The sequence below is a fragment of the Rhynchophorus ferrugineus genome, unplaced genomic scaffold (assembly GCF_030347505.1).
Source record: "Rhynchophorus ferrugineus isolate W39M unplaced genomic scaffold, kcgeb_rfMv2 rfM11, whole genome shotgun sequence".
Taxonomy (NCBI): domain Eukaryota; kingdom Metazoa; phylum Arthropoda; class Insecta; order Coleoptera; family Curculionidae; genus Rhynchophorus; species Rhynchophorus ferrugineus.
This window is the reverse complement of record NW_027472590.1, coordinates 6921418-6942887: the sequence shown is the minus strand read 5'-3', so window position 1 is coordinate 6942887 and position 21470 is coordinate 6921418. Positions and strand designations below refer to the sequence as shown.

General features: G+C 35.7%; 2 protein-coding genes across 2 annotated transcripts in view; one reads left to right on the top strand and one right to left on the bottom strand.

The window, feature by feature from the left end:
- Positions 1-16844, top strand: part of LOC143204721 (uncharacterized) — a 51001-nt gene extending 34157 nt beyond the window's left edge. The window contains exons 4-11 of the mRNA XM_076417465.1: positions 2506-2621; positions 4639-4809; positions 7593-7716; positions 9988-10190; positions 10256-10415; positions 10608-11016; positions 11918-12998; positions 14847-16844. Of these exons, the coding sequence (XP_076273580.1) occupies positions 2506-2621; positions 4639-4809; positions 7593-7716; positions 9988-10190; positions 10256-10415; positions 10608-11016; positions 11918-12998; positions 14847-14954 (2372 nt within the window). The 3' untranslated portion in view covers positions 14955-16844. The remainder of the gene's footprint in view (positions 1-2505; positions 2622-4638; positions 4810-7592; positions 7717-9987; positions 10191-10255; positions 10416-10607; positions 11017-11917; positions 12999-14846) is intronic.
- Positions 16845-17799: 955 nt separating this feature from the next.
- Positions 17800-21065, bottom strand: mbt (serine/threonine-protein kinase PAK mbt). The gene is made up of 2 exons (XM_076417467.1): positions 19951-21065; positions 17800-19892 (listed from the first exon to the last, which is right to left on the bottom strand). Exons 1-2 carry the CDS (start codon positions 20803-20805, stop codon positions 19020-19022), a joined length of 1728 nt encoding a protein of 575 aa, XP_076273582.1. The 5' UTR covers positions 20806-21065; the 3' UTR covers positions 17800-19019.
- Between the last annotated feature and the right edge of the window lie 405 nt (positions 21066-21470).

Below are 21470 nucleotides of genomic sequence, written 5' to 3'. Positions count from 1 at the left end.
TTGTTTTATTAACAAAACAAAAGTAAATAGATGAAGATCATAATAAAAAGAAATGGATAAATACTGAATATAATATTTATAAACTGATTGTCACTTAGTATTGAAGTTAAAAAACCGTTTCCTACAAATATTATGATGTTTATATTTTGGCTGGTTGTTTTTTTTTACACCAGAGAGTAGAAATATTATTTTCGTGCAAATTAATATAAATCATCGATGTCGGTCAACGGAATGGTTGTTTTTTTTTACTTGAAATTTATTTGACAGTCAACTAGTTCGAAAAGTAAATTGAACAATAAAAAATTCAGATATTCGCATCCAAAAAACCGAATGGATGCAGCGTTCGAAAAAATGTTGAACGTTTGCCACGACCTTCGTCATATTCGAGCTTGTGACAGATGCGATTCGTCAAGTATTTGTTAAAAGTACGAATACAAAAGGAATTGTCGAATAACGCACGGTCTCGATGGTCACCCAGTGGCATTGATGATTATTAGAACTCGTTATACGCAGAGATAAGGAACGTATTATCGCCAGACGAACGAACATGTGACATTTCTCGATATTCCGACCGCAATTTATGTTGTAGTTCGACTAAAGTAGCGTATCGGCGCCACAGTACCACCTACGTCCAGGAAGGACCTTGGACGACGCCGTCTGACGTCAGATCCAGCTAAGATCCTGATAGATCGACGCTCCACGCCGGGACGCTCTGTTGCAGAAAGCGGTGGCGGTCGGTTCGGTCCCTGCGAGCTCCCGCCGCGTTGCCAGACGTACCTAAACATCCGAATATTATCCGATTTCACTAATAAGCCTTTATGATTAAGGTTATTTTTTTATTAATCGATTTTATTATTACCAGTGATCGCTCTGTGACCGAAATTCTACCACAATGTATTAAATTAATTATGTCTTTTTCATTATAGAGTAAAAGGCCTAATTTAAATATGATTTGTTACTAAAACTTGTTGCTCAAAATCATGTTCGCTATGCCGATTATTATTACAGATATATTGTGCATTAATTCCTATAGTTTTAATATTATTCTGACCATTTATGGTTATTTTGGAACGATTCAATGATATATTTGACGATGAATCAGCTTTAATGCCTCAAATTTAAAATGAGTACCTCGTTGAATCACTTCTAACGTTGTTTCTAACGTCACTGATACATTTACATTCACACACGTGCGTATCTATGATTGAGACCGGTAATATTAATATGTTCGTGAAAATTGGTGGTTGACCTTAATCTTGAAATAGCCAACTGCGATTGAAAGCCACTTTTCATTTTAGAACAGCAACGTAATGTTTCGTTTTATTTATTTTTTTTAACATCGGTGTCACTTTTTTTCTGGAGACTATATGGTATTTCAGGAGATAAAGGGCGTTTAAATTATATTTAAACAAAGAATATTTTTAAAGTGGTTTTAGTAACTTTAAGGTCAAATATTGTGACAGAATTTTATCCTAGTTGTTTCTTTAATACCGGCATTTTGGGAATATTACTTGTTTAATTGATGATAATTAGATCAAGTCAAAAATCTTGACTACTATATAGAAATCGCCAAAAACAAAGTTCTTCAATTAATTACCACTGCTTATCGGTAAGTAACCAATGAAGAACTATATGATAATATAAATGAAAATGTATTGGCTAATTGGAAGAAAATCACAATAACCAGTACATAATGAATTGCTATTATATAAGCAAATACTGAAACCTATATGGACATAGGAAGGTCAAGTATGGGGATGATCTGCAAATAGTAACATAAATAAAATACAAATATTTCAGAACAAAGTCCTGAGAAGTATTGTGGGCGCACCCAAATACTACAGGACTGACTACCTACATCGAAACTTTCAGAGCCACAGTCAGTCAATAAATCAAGATAATTGCAATTGTTAATTGCGTAGTAACAACATAATAATTAAATAATAAAAAAAAATTGTTATAGAACAATATATATATATATATATATATATATATATATATATATATATATATATATATATATATATATATATATATATATATACATACTGTATATTTAAATGTATAGAATACCACCTAACCTCACAAGATAAGTGTCAGAAGAAATGATAAATTCATAATAACGACACATAACCTATATAATAATAAATAGGGTGGCTCAGCCTGTTAATCACATTTTCCCAAAACAACCGAAACTTTCTCCGGTAACGTGATCTTTAAGTAAAATTAGGAGCAAGTTGGGAGACACCTATCACGTCGCGAATATTGTTCGAAACTCTCGCAGCATGCGGATTATTATCGGAATATGTTATAAAATATTTCGTGACGCGACTTAATTCCTTCGTCAAATAGTATTTTAGAATTATCAGCCGGGTTTTTTTTTCGGTGTGGAATCCGAGCTATTCGTCTGTGTCTATATTACGTATTTATTACGATAATATTTACGCCACGTTTATAAGTATCGTCGTTTAATCGGCATAATGTTATTGTCTATTTTTTTTTCAGATTACATCGCACGATATGGAAGGATGAGCGAGGATCACGCTAGGATAAAGTTCTGGCAGATTTTATCCGCTGTTGAATACTGCCACAATCGTAATATTGTACATCGAGACTTGAAGGTAATCTAATTTCGGAGAATCATGGAATACGCGCTAGGATTTAAACTTGCAACGTTGCCAGTTCTTGCAATTTATACATACATTTGAAGAAAAAGTTAAAATGTTTTGGTTCGCTTTTCATCTACTATAATATACAAGGTGTGCTATGAAGAACCTTTAATAGGCATCTTTCATTTTATAATAGTTTCGATAGGAAAAAAAGAGAAAATAAAACTATGTAAGGTTACAAATATAATTTATTCATCAATATCAGTATCTCATTTATACAGGTCAATTGAAAAGTCCCCGGCCTACCATAGTAAAACACATTTTTTTTGCCAAAATTAGTTTTTTTATTCGACATAATTCCCTTCAAGGGTGATACACTGATTATAGCGACCCTCCAACTTTTCGATACCATATTTGTAGTACGATTTGTCCTTTGCCGCAAAATAGGCCTTAGTTTCGGCGATCCGACCTCTTCATTCGACGAAAATATCTTCCCAGCGAGCATTATTTTGAGATCTGAGAACAGGAAATAGTCGCTGGGGGCCAGATCTGGAGAATACGGTGGATGAGCAAGCAATTCGAAGCCCAAATCATGGATTTTTGCCATCGTTTTCGCTGACTTGTGACACGGTGCATTGTCTTGGTGAAGCAGCACTTTCTTCTTCTTCAAGTGCGGCAGTTTTTTGGAGATCTCGTCCTTTAAACGGTCCAATAATGCTATGTAGTAGTCAATGTTGATGGCCCTTCCGTTTTCAAGGTAGCCAATGAAAATGATTCCATGCGCATCCCAATATAGAGACGCCGTAACCTTGCCAGCCGACTGTTGCGTTTTCCCACGCTTTGGAGCGGGTTCATCGTATGCAATCCTCTCGGATGACAGTCGATTGGACTTCGGAGTGAAATTATGGAGCCATGTTTCATCTATTGTCATATATCGACGCAAAAAAATGGGTTTATTACACTTGATCATATTCAAACACTGCTCCAAATCATCAACTCGTCGTTGTTTTTGATCAAAAGTGAGCTCGCGCGGCACCCACTTTACACGGAAATTTCTCATACCCAAATATTCGTGAATGATATGATGTACACGTTCAGTTGATATCTTTAGAGTGTTTGCTGTTTCATTCAATTTCAATTTACAGTCATTCAAAATCATTTCGTGGATTTTTTGGAAATGTTTTCGTCGGTAACAACCTCTTTTAGGTGTCCACTGCGTTCACCGTCTTCGGTGCTCATTTCACCACGTCTAAACTTAGCATACCAATCCTTGATAGTTGATTTTCCCAGGGCGGTGTCCGGAAACTCCGCATCAAGCCAAGTTTTTGCTTCAACTGTATTTTTTCCTTTCAAAAAACAATATTTTATCAACACGCGAAATTCCTTTTAATGCATTATTTTACAATAACAAAAGTTGCTTCACTCAAAATGCTATAATTCACTAACTAATGATTCGTCAGCTTTCAAATTTTTACACGTATATTTTGAGGGTTAGGGCTAACTAAAAAACATATGGATTTAATTCTAGTAGCGCCATCTATGTGTCAGGCCAAGGACTTTTCAATTGACCTGTTAGAAATACGTAAAGAGCAACAAACGAATATCTCCAGACTTATTTGATAGTACTGTCGTCTTGGTTAGTAAATACAAACGGAAGTTGTGGTATTGCGTGATATTCGAATTTGGTTATTATCATTTCTGTGGTATCCTTATTTTAAACAATATTGAATGTTATGATATGTAGTTTTTTCCGTACCTTTTATTTATACTTATGACAAGTCAACACTGAGGTTTCATTACGTTTCGGTAGACTTTTTGATATTCATACCGGATGGAGTTTAATAAAATACCAGCGGGGGGGAACATCATAGCATAACCGTGAAAAGGGCAGACCCAAAGGTTTGGAATCCCTAAAACCAACTGATACGTAACCGTATACTTTGGCCCCGGCCGATATTGGGGAGACCGTTCCCCTCTCCCCTCATTTTTTCGCACACCCGCCCCTAACATATTGTCGCTTCTTTTCCAGGCTGAAAATCTACTGTTAGATTCCAATAATAATATAAAAATAGCCGACTTCGGTTTTTCGAACTATTACACCGCCGGAGGACAATTATCTACGTGGTGCGGGTCGCCCCCCTATGCCGCCCCAGAAGTCTTCGAAGGCAAGAAGTACGTGGGCCCAGAAATCGATATATGGGTAAGTTTTTTTTCTATCATTTGTGTGTGTGTGTGTGTGGATAAAACCTGCTGTGTCCGTTTCTCCTTTTGGTCTTGTTGTTTTCTCTTACAGCTTCGTAATATGTTACCTCCACCGATTTCGTATACTGAATAGAGATATATTGGGTATATGACTTAATTCTCATAGATTTGAACAAATTGATTTCATATAAAAACATCGAAAGCACCAAGAACACTTGCTTTAAACAATAGTCTATTTAAAATGAATGATGCTCTCTGAAATGTTATTTCGCCACGTTGTCAGATCTTTTTACACTAGCCAGACACTAAGAATATCTTTTAATAGTTGATAGATGACACTCAAATCTTTAATAACTTGAAGGTTTGTTGTCTTTCAATATTACCTTCGCACATTTCAAACTCTTAATTTCAGTTCGATTTTAATATGTCTTGTTCAATTCATTTTAATAGCCAATAAGCTACGATTTTGATGAGGTATGTTCGTCTAAAGCACATCCAGAGATATTTCTCTGAACTTTTACTTTCACAAGTGACCAGAACACATTTTTTGAAATTAAAATGTTAGCGATCCAAGAATAATTAAGAATATAATGCTTAGCTCTATATGTTAAGTAAGTGAATAAAAACAATAGAAACTTTATATACAAATCAATAAATTTCTCAATAGTTTTTATAAAATTTAAAATTAATTGATATGAAGTATTTACAAATATTTGACTTTAAAATAATAAGAATAACATAACACGGAAATTAAAAAATATAAATAAAAGCTTAATATCAGATATCAACAAATTAGACATACTAGACGGCTTTGTTGTATATAAATATTGCCGGTTATATCAGTCGAAATTATCCGAGTACTGACACTGATTTACTGAAAAATATGCCAAATGTGCCACCTGTGAACATAAACTCGAAATACTATCCCTTAACCTATTTCTTTATACTATTTGCAAATTTTATTTTGCCTTATGTAAATATCAATCCTTATATGACTAAATTACGCTATCTTCTATTAAAATATTAGTCTATTAAAAGTTATTATTATTGTCTATTAAAAGTTATTTTGTACATACGTCATTTAAGTTTGTGACATTAAAACATTCCAATGTTGCCGCATCAACTCTGAGTTTTAGTTCAGTTTGGCTTTGACATACAACGAAATCGTAATCTAAATAAAATAGTTGAAAAAAAATCAAATATAATTTATTTTAACTTTATAGTACATCAATACTACAGTTAATAATACAGCAACAATATTTTATAGGTTACAGTTATAGACTCTTATCAGTATTGCTTTCAAGGATTTTGTATACGTCTGACAACTGGATGACATTGACAGCCTCATTCGTTTACGTGTTCGAACTAATCAGACAGTATTATGTCTCTTTTTAACTAGAATAAAACGAGAAGGAAAATTATGTCTGATTGTGATCAAATTTACAAATTGCGGCAGACAATTCATTAACATCTTGATAAAGCAAAAAACTTTCAATAGAATATAGTAGAAGTTGAAGTGGTCTTCCTTTATAACCTTGGTTTTAAAAAAAGGTCATTATATTGATAGTCAATAGTCTTTATTACACATGGACATGGACATGGAACTAAACATTTTTATAGAACTGTTTAGTTACTGTCACCGTCATTCCTTAACCTAATTTTTTATACTATAGTGAATTTTACTGTTCTTATATGTGGTTCTGTTTTGAATAATACTTCTAATATAGATTCTATTCTTCTAATATAGGTTAATGTTAGTGTTGTTTATATGAATGATTACGCCATCTATTGATAAAAGCTAAAATGTCAGTTCTTAATTTTTTTATTATTGCCAATTTTACTATGCATTTACTAGTTTTTGATGAAACTACTTAGTCACTGTTAATGTTCTTCCTTAACTTAATTCTTTATAATATTACGAATATTAAGATGTAGTGCCCATGCCTATTTATCCAATGGCTAACTGTAATGAAGCTATTTTATGAGGCATTCTTAAACAGTGTCATTGCCTAGACTTCGCGGCCAGCCAATGTCATCAACCGTCATCTATTTCGGTACGCAAGAGCCCGACGCCTAGACAAATTTTTTCGTTTTTCATCTGCTGTCGCACCAGTTCTAAATTTGGCCACCATTCGAAATTCCACAACCCCCTGGTCTAATGCCAACGCAACGGTTTTGTTTTTGTCGAATTACACGTCCCATCGCTGGCGGAAATGAAAGACGTGGACACGCACGCTTCCGCATTTTACTTCCTCCATAATTAACCTTCGATAATATTATTAATCGCTTCATTAACATACTTCCATATCGAGACACATACTCGACAGATACAAGGTACCCAAATAAATTTCATATAGATGCAACCAAATATACAACTACGAATTAAATATTTTGACATGTTCCGTTAATATTAAATTGTTTCCACTTACCTTAGATTAATATATAATATAGTAAGTATTTTTTCAAATAAACCAACTTTTCGCGGAATTTTAGTCATAACACCGTCTGCTAATATTTATACTCTGGCGTCATATCAGTAAGTTAAATTTACGCGTATTTGTTTTTATCTATTTCTGTAACGGGTTTAAAATTCAAGAGGATCTTCGAAAAAAATATTTTCGCTAGAATTATGTACTCTATTGTTGTCGTAGGATAAAGTACGAGGTTTATTTGAAACGTTCCAACGTTTTTAAAGCATTAATTAAATTGTAATGGTGATATGGCGAAGGCGCCGGTTTTCCGAACATATTTTTCTCCATTAACACTGTTAATATATTTCAGAGTTTGGGAGTTGTTCTTTATGTCCTAGTGTGCGGGGCGTTACCCTTCGACGGTTGTTCCCTGCAGGCTCTTCGGGACAGGGTGCTATCTGGACGCTTTAGGATACCATATTTTATGAGCCAAGGTAGGTACCGTTCTATTACCAAAATTATTGATTGACTGACACATAAAATCTCCTATTTTTACACCCTGATGATTTGAAATTCGACATAATTACTCCTTCCTAGCTCTAGACGCTAGACGCCTATCCAAAACGAGGTTCTTAACATTTTTTCAGTTTATAAATAACGATATTTTAAAAATAACGATCAATATTAATACTTTAAAAGATATCGATATCTACTACGATAAATATTGATATATAAATGTGCGTCGATATATTTTTTAAATTATCGATATTTCTTCGCTCCAATTTTAATTTTGGACGCAAAATACTTTTGCCAACGAGAGAGGGAGATATCTTAAAATAAAAGTTTTATATTCTCCTTCAAAAACCCCTATTTTTCTTGACCTATATATTCCAATATTGTTTCAAAAAAATATCGATGGTTTTAAAACAGACTATCGAACTTGAGAGGAGGGTGTTTGAAGTAGGCCTACCTCAAAAATTAGGGCTGTTGTAAAGAAATATCGATATTGTTAGGAATGAGTATCGAATATTTTTGTTTCCTTTTATATCGAGACCTTCATTTCGATGTTTTTTAAAATATCGGGTGATGTTGCATCATCGCGGATAACTGAGGGCGATGGCTGAAAGATTGTATCCTTTATTTATGTTGATTTTATAAATAAACAAATATCCAGCCAGATCGGTTTTGGCATTCTATAAGTTCGGGGAGTGACTGGTTCTTTATTTATTTTCGCAGTCGCACCGATTTGTTGGATATGGTCCAGTTACGCAGTTAACTCCGGTTTTCCCTGAGAGTATAAAAAAACGTACATCCTGACGGTTCAATTCTTCTAAATTCGCTTGTTGGTTTTCTAGCGGATATCGGAGACAGCCGTGTTTTTTTTTGTTCTGACTGCATACGAATCGAAGGTTCACGTTATTTACCTTGATTTATTTTGTAAACACAAGTCAGTATACGATGGTGAATTTAAATGGTACATAATACAAATGGCTTTGTATTATTTTGGTACGAAAGTAATCGATGCATCAGAGCGATTCATAAAATTTGCTAATTCACTGAGTAGAAGAAAGACAAAAAATACTAAGCACTTACATCAGAGGAGAAAATCTTGGTCGTAGATGACTGTTTAATTTTTTCCATGAATAAAGATACAAAACAACCTGTAAAAATTAAAAACTAGATATTCTCGTTACTTATTGCCTATTGAGAATAACAAAAATAAATGAAGTCATCAGAAGAAACAAGACCACAAATTCAAACTAGTGTAAACAACTAAACAACTAATATGAAGAGAATAATCTAGAGAAAAGCGTATAGGACGAAGATTATCACGAACATTTCATAAGCTTATATAAAGACTGAGAAAAAAAGAATAAAATAAAACAGTAAAGATAGAAAAAAAGAATAACCAGAATCTTCGAAAATAGTTTAAAAAGAAAGAAGAAAACATTTTGTTACTTAAAAATTACTATCATTTGCTAAAAATATATTGACAAATATGACAACTGGACTTGATATTTCTTGGACCTTCGACAAGATTTGGCACACTGGACTGCATGTTAAACTGAAAAAGCTTTTGCCCCATACGCACTTTCAACTGCTGAAATCATACCTAACAGACAGACATTTTATTGTCAAACAAGGTGACGAATACACTGACCCATTGTTATATCTATTGTATGCAGCAGACTACCTCAAACTATGCTCTTCTACAATGGGTGTTTTCAACCACAATTCGACTTTGTTAAGATGAAGTTGGAGGTTTCTTTTGGCTGATCTTGGATCCTCGTGTGATAATAAAACCGCTGTGTCGTCAACATATGTTGCAACAGTAGTGTTTCTTGAGGTCGATAGCTGTAGTACTCCACAGTTCAATACCATAGGTCCATTGACTTATACAGCAAAACCTTGTTATCTAATGATAATTTATACGCCCTATCAGCCAATAGATTTGGTTTAATTTAAGCCCAAGATGTTTGCGTTTTGTCACTCTATGTTTTTCCATGTCAAATGTCGATCAAAATGCATTCCCAGATATTTAACGTTGTTTGCTTGCGGAAGTTCATGATTATTCAATTTTACTGAGGGACAAGTTCTTCTACAAAGGCTGAATGTCACATAGGTAGATTTTGTCTCATTTGCTTTGATACATCACGTGTTCAATACAAACCGTCCAGTCCACCAAAACAACTATGTCACGTGCAGATTTTTTTTGCAGAATTTTTTTTTGCTTATTTCAAACCGATTAATTTCTCTATTTTCAGACTGCGAATCGTTGATAAGAAAGATGCTGGTGCTGGAACCGAACAAACGGTTCACCGTACAGCAGATCAAGAAACACCGATGGATACAGATGGGCGTCCCTCCATCATTCCCGCCAACCATTCCAGTCTCGAACACTCAGCCCAACGAGCAGATACTGCGACTGATGCAGAGCCTGGGGATCGATAGTTCGAAAACCCGAGAGGTACGGCGATAACCGCCGAATTTTTTTTTGCGTCAGCATGATCATGACGTTCGCTTTATTCGCAGTCTATCCGGCTGGGATGTTACGACCACCACGCCGCGATATATTTCCTCCTGTTGGACAAGCTCCGCAGTCAGCTGGTGGGCGGCGAGAGCCAGACGGGGGTACGCGAGGCTCAACGGAGAAGGCCCTCGAACGTCGCCGAGCAAGCCATGAGAAAAATAGGTACAGTTCCCCGCGTCAGAGCCCCTGTTCAGTTCGCATAGCTCAGGATCGTCGCATTTCATCCCGACCCTCTTGTTCTTCTTGTCTCTCTCATCCCCCCCCCCCCTCTACGGTCCTGACGTGATTGATCAGCGCTACCTTCTATTCTCTTCCAGGCAAGCGCAGATTACTAATTGTTATTGATGTAAATAGGGAGAGCAAGTACTACCGAGGACTGCAGGCGTCTCCTGCAGCATTCTACCATCGGCCCCACCGCCAGCAACAATAAGATCAACGTGGTGAACGCCGCCGTCAACTCGAAACCGTCGAACACGTCACCGGTCCACGGTATCGATGCCGCCAGGCTGCTGGCCGCCACAAACAGCGAGGACGCGCTCAAGATACTGAATCAGGCCGCGTCCACCACCACCTTCAGCATGTGCAACGAGGCCACCAGGCTGATGTCGACGCTGCAGATGTCCGCGGTGCCCTCCAGTTCTGCGGAGACATCGCCCTTCAAGGAGTACTCGAAGGGCAGTGTCAATCACTATCCGTTGGTGTTGAACATGCATCCGTTCGAGAGTCCGGACGTGAAGGGCAGTTTGGATAGGTTTAGTACCAGGTAAATACCGAGACGTGATTTATAAACACTAGGAAAATGTATTGCCGTTTTTTTTAAGAGTTCTTCAGTCACAACATTTAAATAATAAAATAATTTCGATTTTTTTATGTAATCATCGCGCCCATATATTTTCTGTGGTTCTGATGCAGCTCATAAGTCGTTATAAGTATTGATGCGGTCAGATCAATATTATATTACTGCTGAATCAAAATCTAGTAATATTCCATAAATTAGGAAGGATATATTAGATTTTTGAATTTAGCGACCTCACTAAAATACTAAAATATTTTCTATTACTTGCCAAAAAGCAAATCCCACTTAGCATTCGCGAATTATTGATGTAATAAATGATTGAAAACTGCAATGAAGAAACCTACCGCTGGTAAGCTACCAAATCACGCAATCGCTATTATTTATCTGGACCACTCCATCGTGCTCTACGAGCTCCTTCGAAGACCCACGCGGCACTCAGCTTCCCCGCAGATTTCGCTGCATTTAGTCCAGCGCCGTATGGTCCGTATAACAGGTCAATTGAAAAGTCCCCGGCCTACCATTGTAAAACACATTTTTTTGGCAAAATTAGTTTTTTTATTCAACATAACTCCCTTCAAGGGTGATACAGTGATTATAGCGACCCTCCAACTTTTTAACTGGAGTAAAAAGGGAAGGAAAATATCCTCTAATATTATAACGAATTTACAAGCTACAATACATTATACATCTTGATGACGTGAGTTCACTACTACTTTCGATGGACTATATATGTAAGACTGTGACTTTTAGTGGGAAAATCAAAGGATTTATTTGAGAAAATTGATGAAAAAAATGTCAATATTTTTTCCTGAACCTAAAATGTTCGTTAAATTGTATTTGAAATCAGAATTGTTATTTTCCTTTTCAGTGGGTTCAAGAGCAACGAGATCCACATGCAGTATTCCAGCTCGACCGACGAGGGCGTGGAGACGGACCTGGAGGAGACGTCCCACGGCGGACCGCGGCTCAGCTACGCCTCGTCCAGCTCTTCTAGCGGTGTCGTAAACAATTTTAACACCTCCAAAAGTCTTAGTCAGAACCTGAGTTGCGATAGCAATTTCGAGAGCTTAGAGTATCCCCTGTCCGAGTCCAGCGAGCTGGCCAGTAGTTTACCGAGCTGCACCTCGACCGACAAAAAGCCCGAGCCCACCCTCACCAGCTCCAACGCCCTGTCCAGCAGCAACAAGTACTCGATGGTTCCTAGATCGGTCCTGCACAAGCACAATCCCCTAGTTCACATGTCTAGCTTTAAGACTGCCAGAAACCTCACCCGATCCCCGGTCGATTTCCGCGAGGGCCGGAGGGCCAGCGACGGCCTGGTGGCACAGCAGGCGACGGACCAGGCCCCCGGGCCGAACATCGCCTTCAACTCGCAGAAGTTGAACGAGAGCTACAAGGCGAAGGGCGTCCCGGACATGGGACTGGTACAGCGCGAGGCCCTTAGGCTGCAGAGCCAGTACCAGGCAAGAGAACCGCCCGAGGAGATGTCGCACAGGCAGAAGCAGCACAATCAGTACATGCAGCCGCGAGCAACGAAGAAGATCAGCCTGCCCGATAACTTCAGCTACTCGAACATGGAGCCGGTGCAGCTGCAGACGGCCATGCAGCACCGGCTGTTGCAGCAGAAACGTCAGATCCTACAGAAACAGTCCGCCATGTCCCATCAAACCACCGGTGGTACCATAGACGCGACCCACCTATCCCGAAGGCACATGCTACGCCAGGCTAGCTATAAGATAGCCCAGCAACAACCCGTACTACCACCCTTGCCACCCCTACCTTTAAGTGAAACCGAGAACAAAGACTTACTCACGTTTCAATCTTTAGTGGAGAGCTCGGGAGAAACGTGGACCGCCGCCTCGGCCAACGTCCAGTCCGCCTGCCAGATGGTGGAACCGAACGTCACCTCCTCCAAGTCCTGGCAGAAGACCACCCAGACGTGGAACCAGGTACCTCAACGATTGTAGTGTGCACATGCCGCATTTTAATTTTTCATCTATGCTTAGTTTTATAAGCATATAAGTTAACGCTTCAAGGTCATAGTTTTCCTGTTTCCTGTTCGAAAATCTACATGAAACACCGATCAAGTACGGCTTTTATTCCTAAACAAAAACGCCGCGACCCGTCATACAAATCGGTGTCTCCGATCGATTTTTGACAGAGCTATAGAGTCTAATCTAGAGGGGAAACGTTCATAGAAGAGAGACGAGAATTGTTTTGAAATATCTTTTCATTTACGAAATTTGATTGGTTCTTAATAACAACTGTAAAATTATTTATTGTGAACGTGAATTATGTTTTTTATTATTTAATAGTAATTTGTAACAAATCAATTTGTTCCTCAAAATAGAAAAATAGAACTCCACAAGAGAATCAAGTATGTTACTATACCTATCTTCTTGTAGTATTTGAAAGACCGCAAATATTATAAACATCAAAAACCATGTAGAAATTACTTTTTGAAGTATCATTTTATTGATATTAGGTACTTTATTTTCTCATCACACAAATATATATAACATTGCTATACAGAGCACAACTGTACAGAACCAACAAGTACAACAATGAAAAACTAACAACTGTCAAAATGAGTTATTGATTACATAACAATATCGTAATAAATCAAAACTTGAACAAAAAATAAAGCAGTGCCCAAGGAGCAAAATAAATAAAAACAAAGTATTTGAAATAAATTATTTTATATATTAAATAATACATTTCTACAAAAATAAATCTTAAAACCCGGAACATAATTAATTATATCACTACCTACCTTCTTCTAGTCTTGGAAGGTCCCCAAAAACAATGTAATTTTTTTTGAATTGTAATTGTATTGATGTTTAAGATATTTATATTCTCAACAATCATCTTTCCAGCATTTTTTACTATTCTAATTCATGTTAATCTATTATCTATCTATATCTTATTATTATCTTATTATTATAATGTAGTTAGAACTATTAATAATAATTAAAAATGAACTCAAATAAATTATTAAGCACACAACTGTCAAAAAAACCTTTACAGTGCAAGAATATAATTTACAGTTTCCTGTATTAACGATTTGAACCGTCAGAGAATGTCATTAGATCATAAACAATTAGAAACAATTCATCAATAAAGTCTATGAAGTTCAGCCTCCAGATATTACTCTATAGACAGAACCTTGATATTTCTTACTGAATTCACTTGTGATGACATTAGTAGGCTTTTTTTCTTACACCTTTTATAACTGTTTTTATTTTCAATATGGTATATATAATTACATGATTATCCTACCTCTTAGTTTCGAAGGCTTTCTTATCTTAACCTAAATTACAACATAAGACTGATCGTTAAGGTTATGTTTGTCAGACCGCGCAACTGATTCGGTTTATTCGAACGGTATTGGCCGAAACTAATTTGGGTAACGAAGCCTTTCCGTTAGAATCTAGTTTTACAAGAAAGTATTATTAAAACTAGTCTTTTTAGTTGTATATTTCTAGTTACGAAACTGTATAAGTAATATTTGTGTTAATATAGTGCCGCATTATTATATAGCTCTGAGACAGTCTCGACTCTATATATGTCCGTGACAGTTGACTTTGACAGTGACAGTCGATTGACATCGACGGCCTCGCGCGGAATATATAGGGTACCCGCTGTACAGCTATTAGCCATTTTTAACCGAAATGTAAATTGCTCTATAAAATATACTACTGAAAACAGAATTTTGTTTTTCTTTTGCTTCTGCATTTTGTGTTGTGTGAGTCGAGCATGGTTTTTGTCGTCCTCGTAAGACCGTCTTTATCCAACAGGGACCTTCCAGCTTACCGACCACCCTGCCCGGAAACGCCTGGCCCTCGTTGTTGCCCCTGCGAGAGAGTCCCATTCTGGAACTGACGGAGCAGATGGAATCGATGTAACTTAAGCGACACTCAAAACATATTTTCTGCACGGGGTATTTCGGCCCGAACGATCCAGAGGCTAAATCAAAGCAAACCCCGAAACCCCATCTGAAATATTCTCGGCTGGAACACCCCTTGTATATATATATAGTCTCTTTAATTATATTTAAAGTGTATTCGGACGATATGACATCTACATTTTTTTCTATTGTCACGTTGACAGTGACAGTGACATTAAGATGGATGTCGTATCGTTAATATTATTGCAACCATGTCTATGCTCGTCATTATGATTAAGACAAACTGCCAGGATTGACAGGTCAGATAGTCGTACTTTGTAAAACAAAAACATCCGCTTAACTATATTTGTAATAATTTAGCAATAAATACCTTACTGTAAAATCACGTTTGCCTTGGATGAAGCGCAATAATACTGAACGCCAAAAGAAAACGACGTGTGATAGATAATATATCGTTAAAATGACGCGGCATATCCGTGGTAGCAATAAAGGTTAGTATTAAGATGAAATGATCACGTTTCAGTGGTTGCTGGATAGCTCTTACAGTCAATTTTTAGCGATGACCATAAAAATTGAACATACATATTTTTAACACTGAAAAATCATTCTGACTATGACATTCCACGAAGAAACTGATTAACAATAATGAATAGGATATATGTACAGAACAAGTAGGCAGAAATAGTTATTAAAAACGTCTATGGTAACCCCCCACCCCACCCCTCGATGTCTTTATCTAGATTATGACGAGCGAGGAATGTCGGAAGGCTCAAGACGTCATTTTTACGTAGGTTAACGTTCGGACGTAAGATAGAGTTACTTGTGTCGGATGTAGAATGTTAGGTTAGGAAACGCGAGAGATAAAAGCCAGGATCTTTCCCCAAAACTCATAGTGTATAGATTTTTTTTGGAGAATGGATTGAAAACTGACGTTAAAACCTTACGTAACCGTAAGAGAAATAACCTGATGATAAAAACAAGCACTCCCCGATATTTATGCCGTGAAATCAAAATTTATCTCGCAGATGAAAAAAAAATACTACAAATAATAGTAAAGGTATTGTTTTAGCGCGTTACTATGAAGCAATAACTGCGTTACGATTCTTGTTAATAGATTTCGATCATCAAAATTGCCATTTTTTGAAATTCCATTTAGATTGCAAAACGGTTTTTTCGCTGTCTCATTGATAAACCGAAATCCTCTCGATGCTATTGGTACGAGAACTTTCAGTCCGTCCTCTTAAATTTGTTATATTGACGTAAACGTCAATAGTCGTACGGGGTTACTGTTATTTCGTTGATTATATAGATGATACCGTTAAAGTGATATAGAAAAAAAATTGAAGCTAATTGGCAATATTAGGCAATCGATAATTTGCAACTCAGACTGTAATAATAAGATAATAACGATATTTATGTAGCATAGAAACTATAACTATTACTAAGCTCATACCTGTTTCATTAGAAACGTCATGTAATATTGGGTACTACCAGTCCTATCTCTAAACACTGCTTTTTTCGGTTATAACCAATAACAACGTTGACGCTGTCCTTTTTTTCAATTTGTTATGCCATGTAATTTACTAATAACCTTTAAAAAGCAATGAGTAGAGTGTTTTCTATTAGTTTTGTCTCTTGATTTCGGAGCTATGATCCTGTTAACATATCATCAAGTCAAATATCATGTTAAGCAAAAAATGTGAATGCCGACAAAAAAAACGTAGTTGTTATTTACAGTATACATAAAAATGGTTATTGCTTTTTAAGGAAACGGTGTTTTTTGTAGGCAGCAATAATATATTTATACGATTTTTAAATATATATAAAAACAAACGTTCTGTTTGATATTGCTTTTGTTATTGTTTATATTAAACATATTTAAAACTAACTCCCTGTGTTTTTTATACTTACTACTATTTTTTTATGAAGTGACTTATTATTCAACTAGTTATTTAATACACAACACAATAATTTTTCCATGACATCCTACGTCAGCTCCATAGAAAAAGTCAGCTCTTCACGTTGACATTGACATCTATATATGAGAGTTTCTTCTTTCAAAGTTAAAATGGTAACATCATTACCGGCACAAATTTGTGACAGCTATTTTTAAGTCTACCTAATGAACGATACTGCTCCAATCTACAAATAACTTATGTACTTATTTTTCTTAACAAGAAAATAAAATATTGAAACTCAATAACTTGATGCAAAACTGCATGAAGAATGAGAGCTTAAATTTCAAGTATTCATTTCAATTCAAGTATAGTATCAAAAATTTTTTTTCACTATTATAGTAATCGTTCGATTTGTTGCCTATATTAATGAAAGCTATTTTTTATTGGACAACACAAACCATAACACCCCCCGCAATCTACAAACCACTGATGCACTTAAGAAAATTGTCAACAAAATAAAGCCTAATAAAATAGTCAAACCCAATAATGTAATGCAAAATACATACAAGATTAATTTTAATTGCAATAAACGCAAATATTTAATCTTAATGATTGCTTGATTTGTCAAAGAGTAATACTCATTGCAAATATTTTTCAAAATTTGTCCTATTGCATTAGCTACGAGTATAGATGTATTATATACTTTTAGCTTTCTGTATTTCTTCTCTATATAAACTAGACCAAATCTCACATTCCTCTACTAAGAAAATACGTGTTCTTTTACAAGAATCTGAAACTTTCGTTTATGAAGTCTCATTTTCTTTTTACAAAAATTCAATCTACTAAGGTCATAATGGTAAAATGTATTAAAAACTGTAAGTCGCATGATTGTTTTTCCACAGCACTCTATCAACGAGGCGAAAAAAGTGGTAATAAAATTGACAGTTAATAAAAAATAAATGTTTATTATAACGTAACATTTTTACATATTAATATAATGCGATAAACACTATTCACAATAACTCGACAATTAATTGATCCAACAATATTACAATACTAAATAATTAAGTTTAAGGCCATATCGTAGTTACTATATCACCATTGTCATCAAATACTCTTTCCGTTTTAGGTTAACGTATAAATATTATGTCATAATTTTTTAAAAAACTACATCGTTAAAAGCACTTAATTTTAAAGGCACTACAATGGACGGCGGGTTCATAATACATGTTAAAAAACGAATTATTTTGTACTCGAAAAAATTAAATCAGTCTAGTATCAATACTCAAAGCAGATCTACTGTGAAAATGTCATTAACGTTAATATAATTTAGAGAGATAATATGTGTGTGTATCACTTGTATATAAGAAATGGTTAACGCTTAATACCAATCGATAATTTCAGTTCTGCATACATGGGTGACCTCGATTTAATGCAATAAAAATAAGGGAAATAATCTTATTAACTTCTAAATAAGACTATCCGTTTCGAAATAAATGCCATGGTAAATAAAATATCTACTCTACTAGTAAAATAACTGAAAAATAAACTGTGCTGTATAAATTGAAAAACAAATATAAATCACTTCTTTCCAATATGTAATAAGAATGGCCACGGTATATATAAAATTCGTTCAATATTTATGGTACAAATACTAAGATTAAAGCAAAAAAATAATGAGAATTTTACTCTTTTCGTGCTGACAAAGAAAAAGCACTATTTTAGTGCTAAAGTGCCATGAAGAAAAACATCTTTTTCAACATTAATATAATGCTGTAACAAAGGAATGTTTAGTAAATAATGGTTAGTACTTAAAATTAATAATAATATGCATTACTCATTTGGTAGATGTAGAGATATGATATGATACAAGCTGCCATCGATATTTATTAAGAACTTATTGGTTACCATCAATAAGTATTTATTAAAAATAAGTTTATAAATCTTCACACTAACTATATAATATCAATAAATACTTAAATCCAGTAAGGTACACCAACTGATAGAAATTGAAATTACAAGTTTAACCAGGGATAGAACAATAATCCATAAGATAATTCTTCATCCAAAGGACATAATGGTAATGTTATAACAAACTTACTTCAAGAGCATTTACAGAAGAACTTATGGATATATTAACACTATATACAATTAACTTACACTCCCTAGTAATTAGCATGTTTTGAACCCCTCATCAATGGTACTAACAAGGCAGGAGGTCCAGCCTGTCTTAAGAATGGATGGGACAACAATTCTTGAGCAGTGGCTCTTTGGGTTGGGTCTCGTACCAGCATTCTATCCAAGAATGACTGTAACCTTGGGGATACCCTATGGGCATTCTTTAGTTTGGGTGGTGGCATCTCCCTTATCCTTCTCATGGCTTGCAGCGGTGGCTCATTGAAAAATGGAGGTTCACCATCCACCATTTCAATCACCATTATTCCCAGTGACCATATATCAACTTCAGGACCATAAGGTAACCTGGAAATAACCTCTGGGGACATCCAGTACGGGGTGCCCACCAATGATTTTCTCTTTGGCAATTCTTGTGAGACTTGAGCACAAAATCCAAAGTCTGATAATTTTACTCTTCCGTCCAAAGCGAGAAGAATCGAATCAGACTTTATATCTCTATGTATCACCCCTTGTGAATGTAAGTAAGCTAAGGCTTTAAGACACTGCTTGCAAACTGTGGCTATTTGTTCCTCATCCATTCTGGAGTGAGTAACAATATCTGTTAGTGCACCTCCTTCCAAAAACTCCATTACCACCCATAATTCATCATTTACCAAGTAGCTATCAAACATCTCAACTATATTCGGATGATGGTAGTCTCTCATGATCACAACTTCATTGAACAGCAACTCCCTTCTTTGTTGTTTGCGCAAATCCATTTTCTTAACTGCCACTTGTCTGCCAGTATTGCGATCATGAGCTATACATACTGTTCCAGTGGATCCTTCACCAATTTTCACAAAACGCTCTAAGTTTTCTCTTGGGTCTTTTGATGAAACAACCATTTGTAAAGCTGCTCTGAACTAAAACATGAATGAGAAGGATTGATGAAAACTTTTAACAAAATAAAAAACCACTTACCTGTTCATGAGTTAATCTCTGCTCATGATGCTTTGAAGATGAACTTTGAGTGCTACTAACTGGTTGGGGTCCATGTGCTGGGACATTACCATTTTTAACATTTTGATTTTGATCAGGTCTGACATGAGGTGGTATATTGGTGTGAAGCCCTTGATTTATATGAGGATGTAATGAAGGATGAGGTCCTAATGTTGAGTGGGGTACTGATGGTGCTGTAGAGGCTACTGACCCAACAGGTGAGTGATCCGGAACCCTTGAAGGGTATACCATATTATTCTGGGACATAAACTGTTCTGGCATGTTCCCATTAATATTCGGTTGATTTGCATAAACATTTTGTATTTCATGGTTGCTTAGAGACCTTTCTGCTGGTGACCCTTCACGTACTTGAGGTTTACTCATACTAGGCTCCCTTTTATTTGGAGGATATTGCATTACTTGTTCTTCAGGCACTGCAGGTGGAACATTAGCATTCCTATGATCCCTTCTGAGTCTTGGTGGGCTCGAAGACCTGAGGGAATTAGATCTAGCAACATTTGAGGTCTTGGGTAATACAATTCCATTTGCTCCAGGTGCTTTCTGATTCTGATGAAAGCTTAATCTATTTTCAGACTTGTGATCACCACGGACAATAGTCTTCAGGTCCAATATTTCTGTTGGTGTTATTTCTGAAGGGTCGACAAGTGGTAAAGGTCTATTAGTTGATTTGAGTATTTGATTGTTGCCAACAATTGAAGCCCACTGAAGGGGCAGACCTACATATTTTCCTTCTCTTTTATCAAATCCGGTGTGCACCCTATGCTCAAAATTAATGGGTGGCGATATCTGTGGTTTCTTTTTCTTTTTCGAAAACATTATAACACCTTACAGTTTCGCAAAAATTTAACCCGTTAGAAATTCCTTAGGCGAACGTCAACACACATTCTACAACATAACCTCGCTAATCACAACCACTTAACTTTTCCGCACACAATTCCTTTTTACCCGATATCACTCACATCGTCAAGTGTAACTACACCGAACCAGAGCTTATCATCGCGGAAACAAACAAAAAAACATAAATAACGAATCTCAAAAACAAAATAGTTTTCGAGAGGCGAGGTCAAAAAAGGGTCAAGATTTAAAACTGAAGCGACATTCACAAATTGAACAGTACTCTATATTTTGTGACAATGTTTTATTTTCCTTGGGAAATGTTGAAAGTCAGTTAAGAGATGGCGCAGATGGTAGTATCTATAATGACGTTAGTAATTTTTGATAGATAGCGCTAATGATCTAATCACTTTACAGTATATTACGTTGCCTATAGAAAAACCTTGTTATTGATCACTGCTAAGTTTTTAATTATATTTAATATTTAATTCACTACCGATGAAGATAATCAGTAAGCATTGAAAGAGATTTAAGACAATTAATATATTATGTCGTGAATAAAAAGATATATTTGAGTAAATCAGTAAAATAATATTGGCCTTATTTCTAAGGTAAAATTTAACAAGCATGTCATTAGTATAATCGTT

Bases quoted from the DNA above. Each gene is read 5' to 3' on its own strand.
- mbt (XM_076417467.1), bottom strand. From the start codon at position 20,805: ATGTTTTCGAAAAAGAAAAAGAAACCACAGATATCGCCACCCATTAAT. The intron at 19,893-19,950 runs GTAAGTGGTTTT...TTCATGTTTTAG, and splicing joins AGAGATTAACTCATGAACAG to TTCAGAGCAGCTTTACAAAT.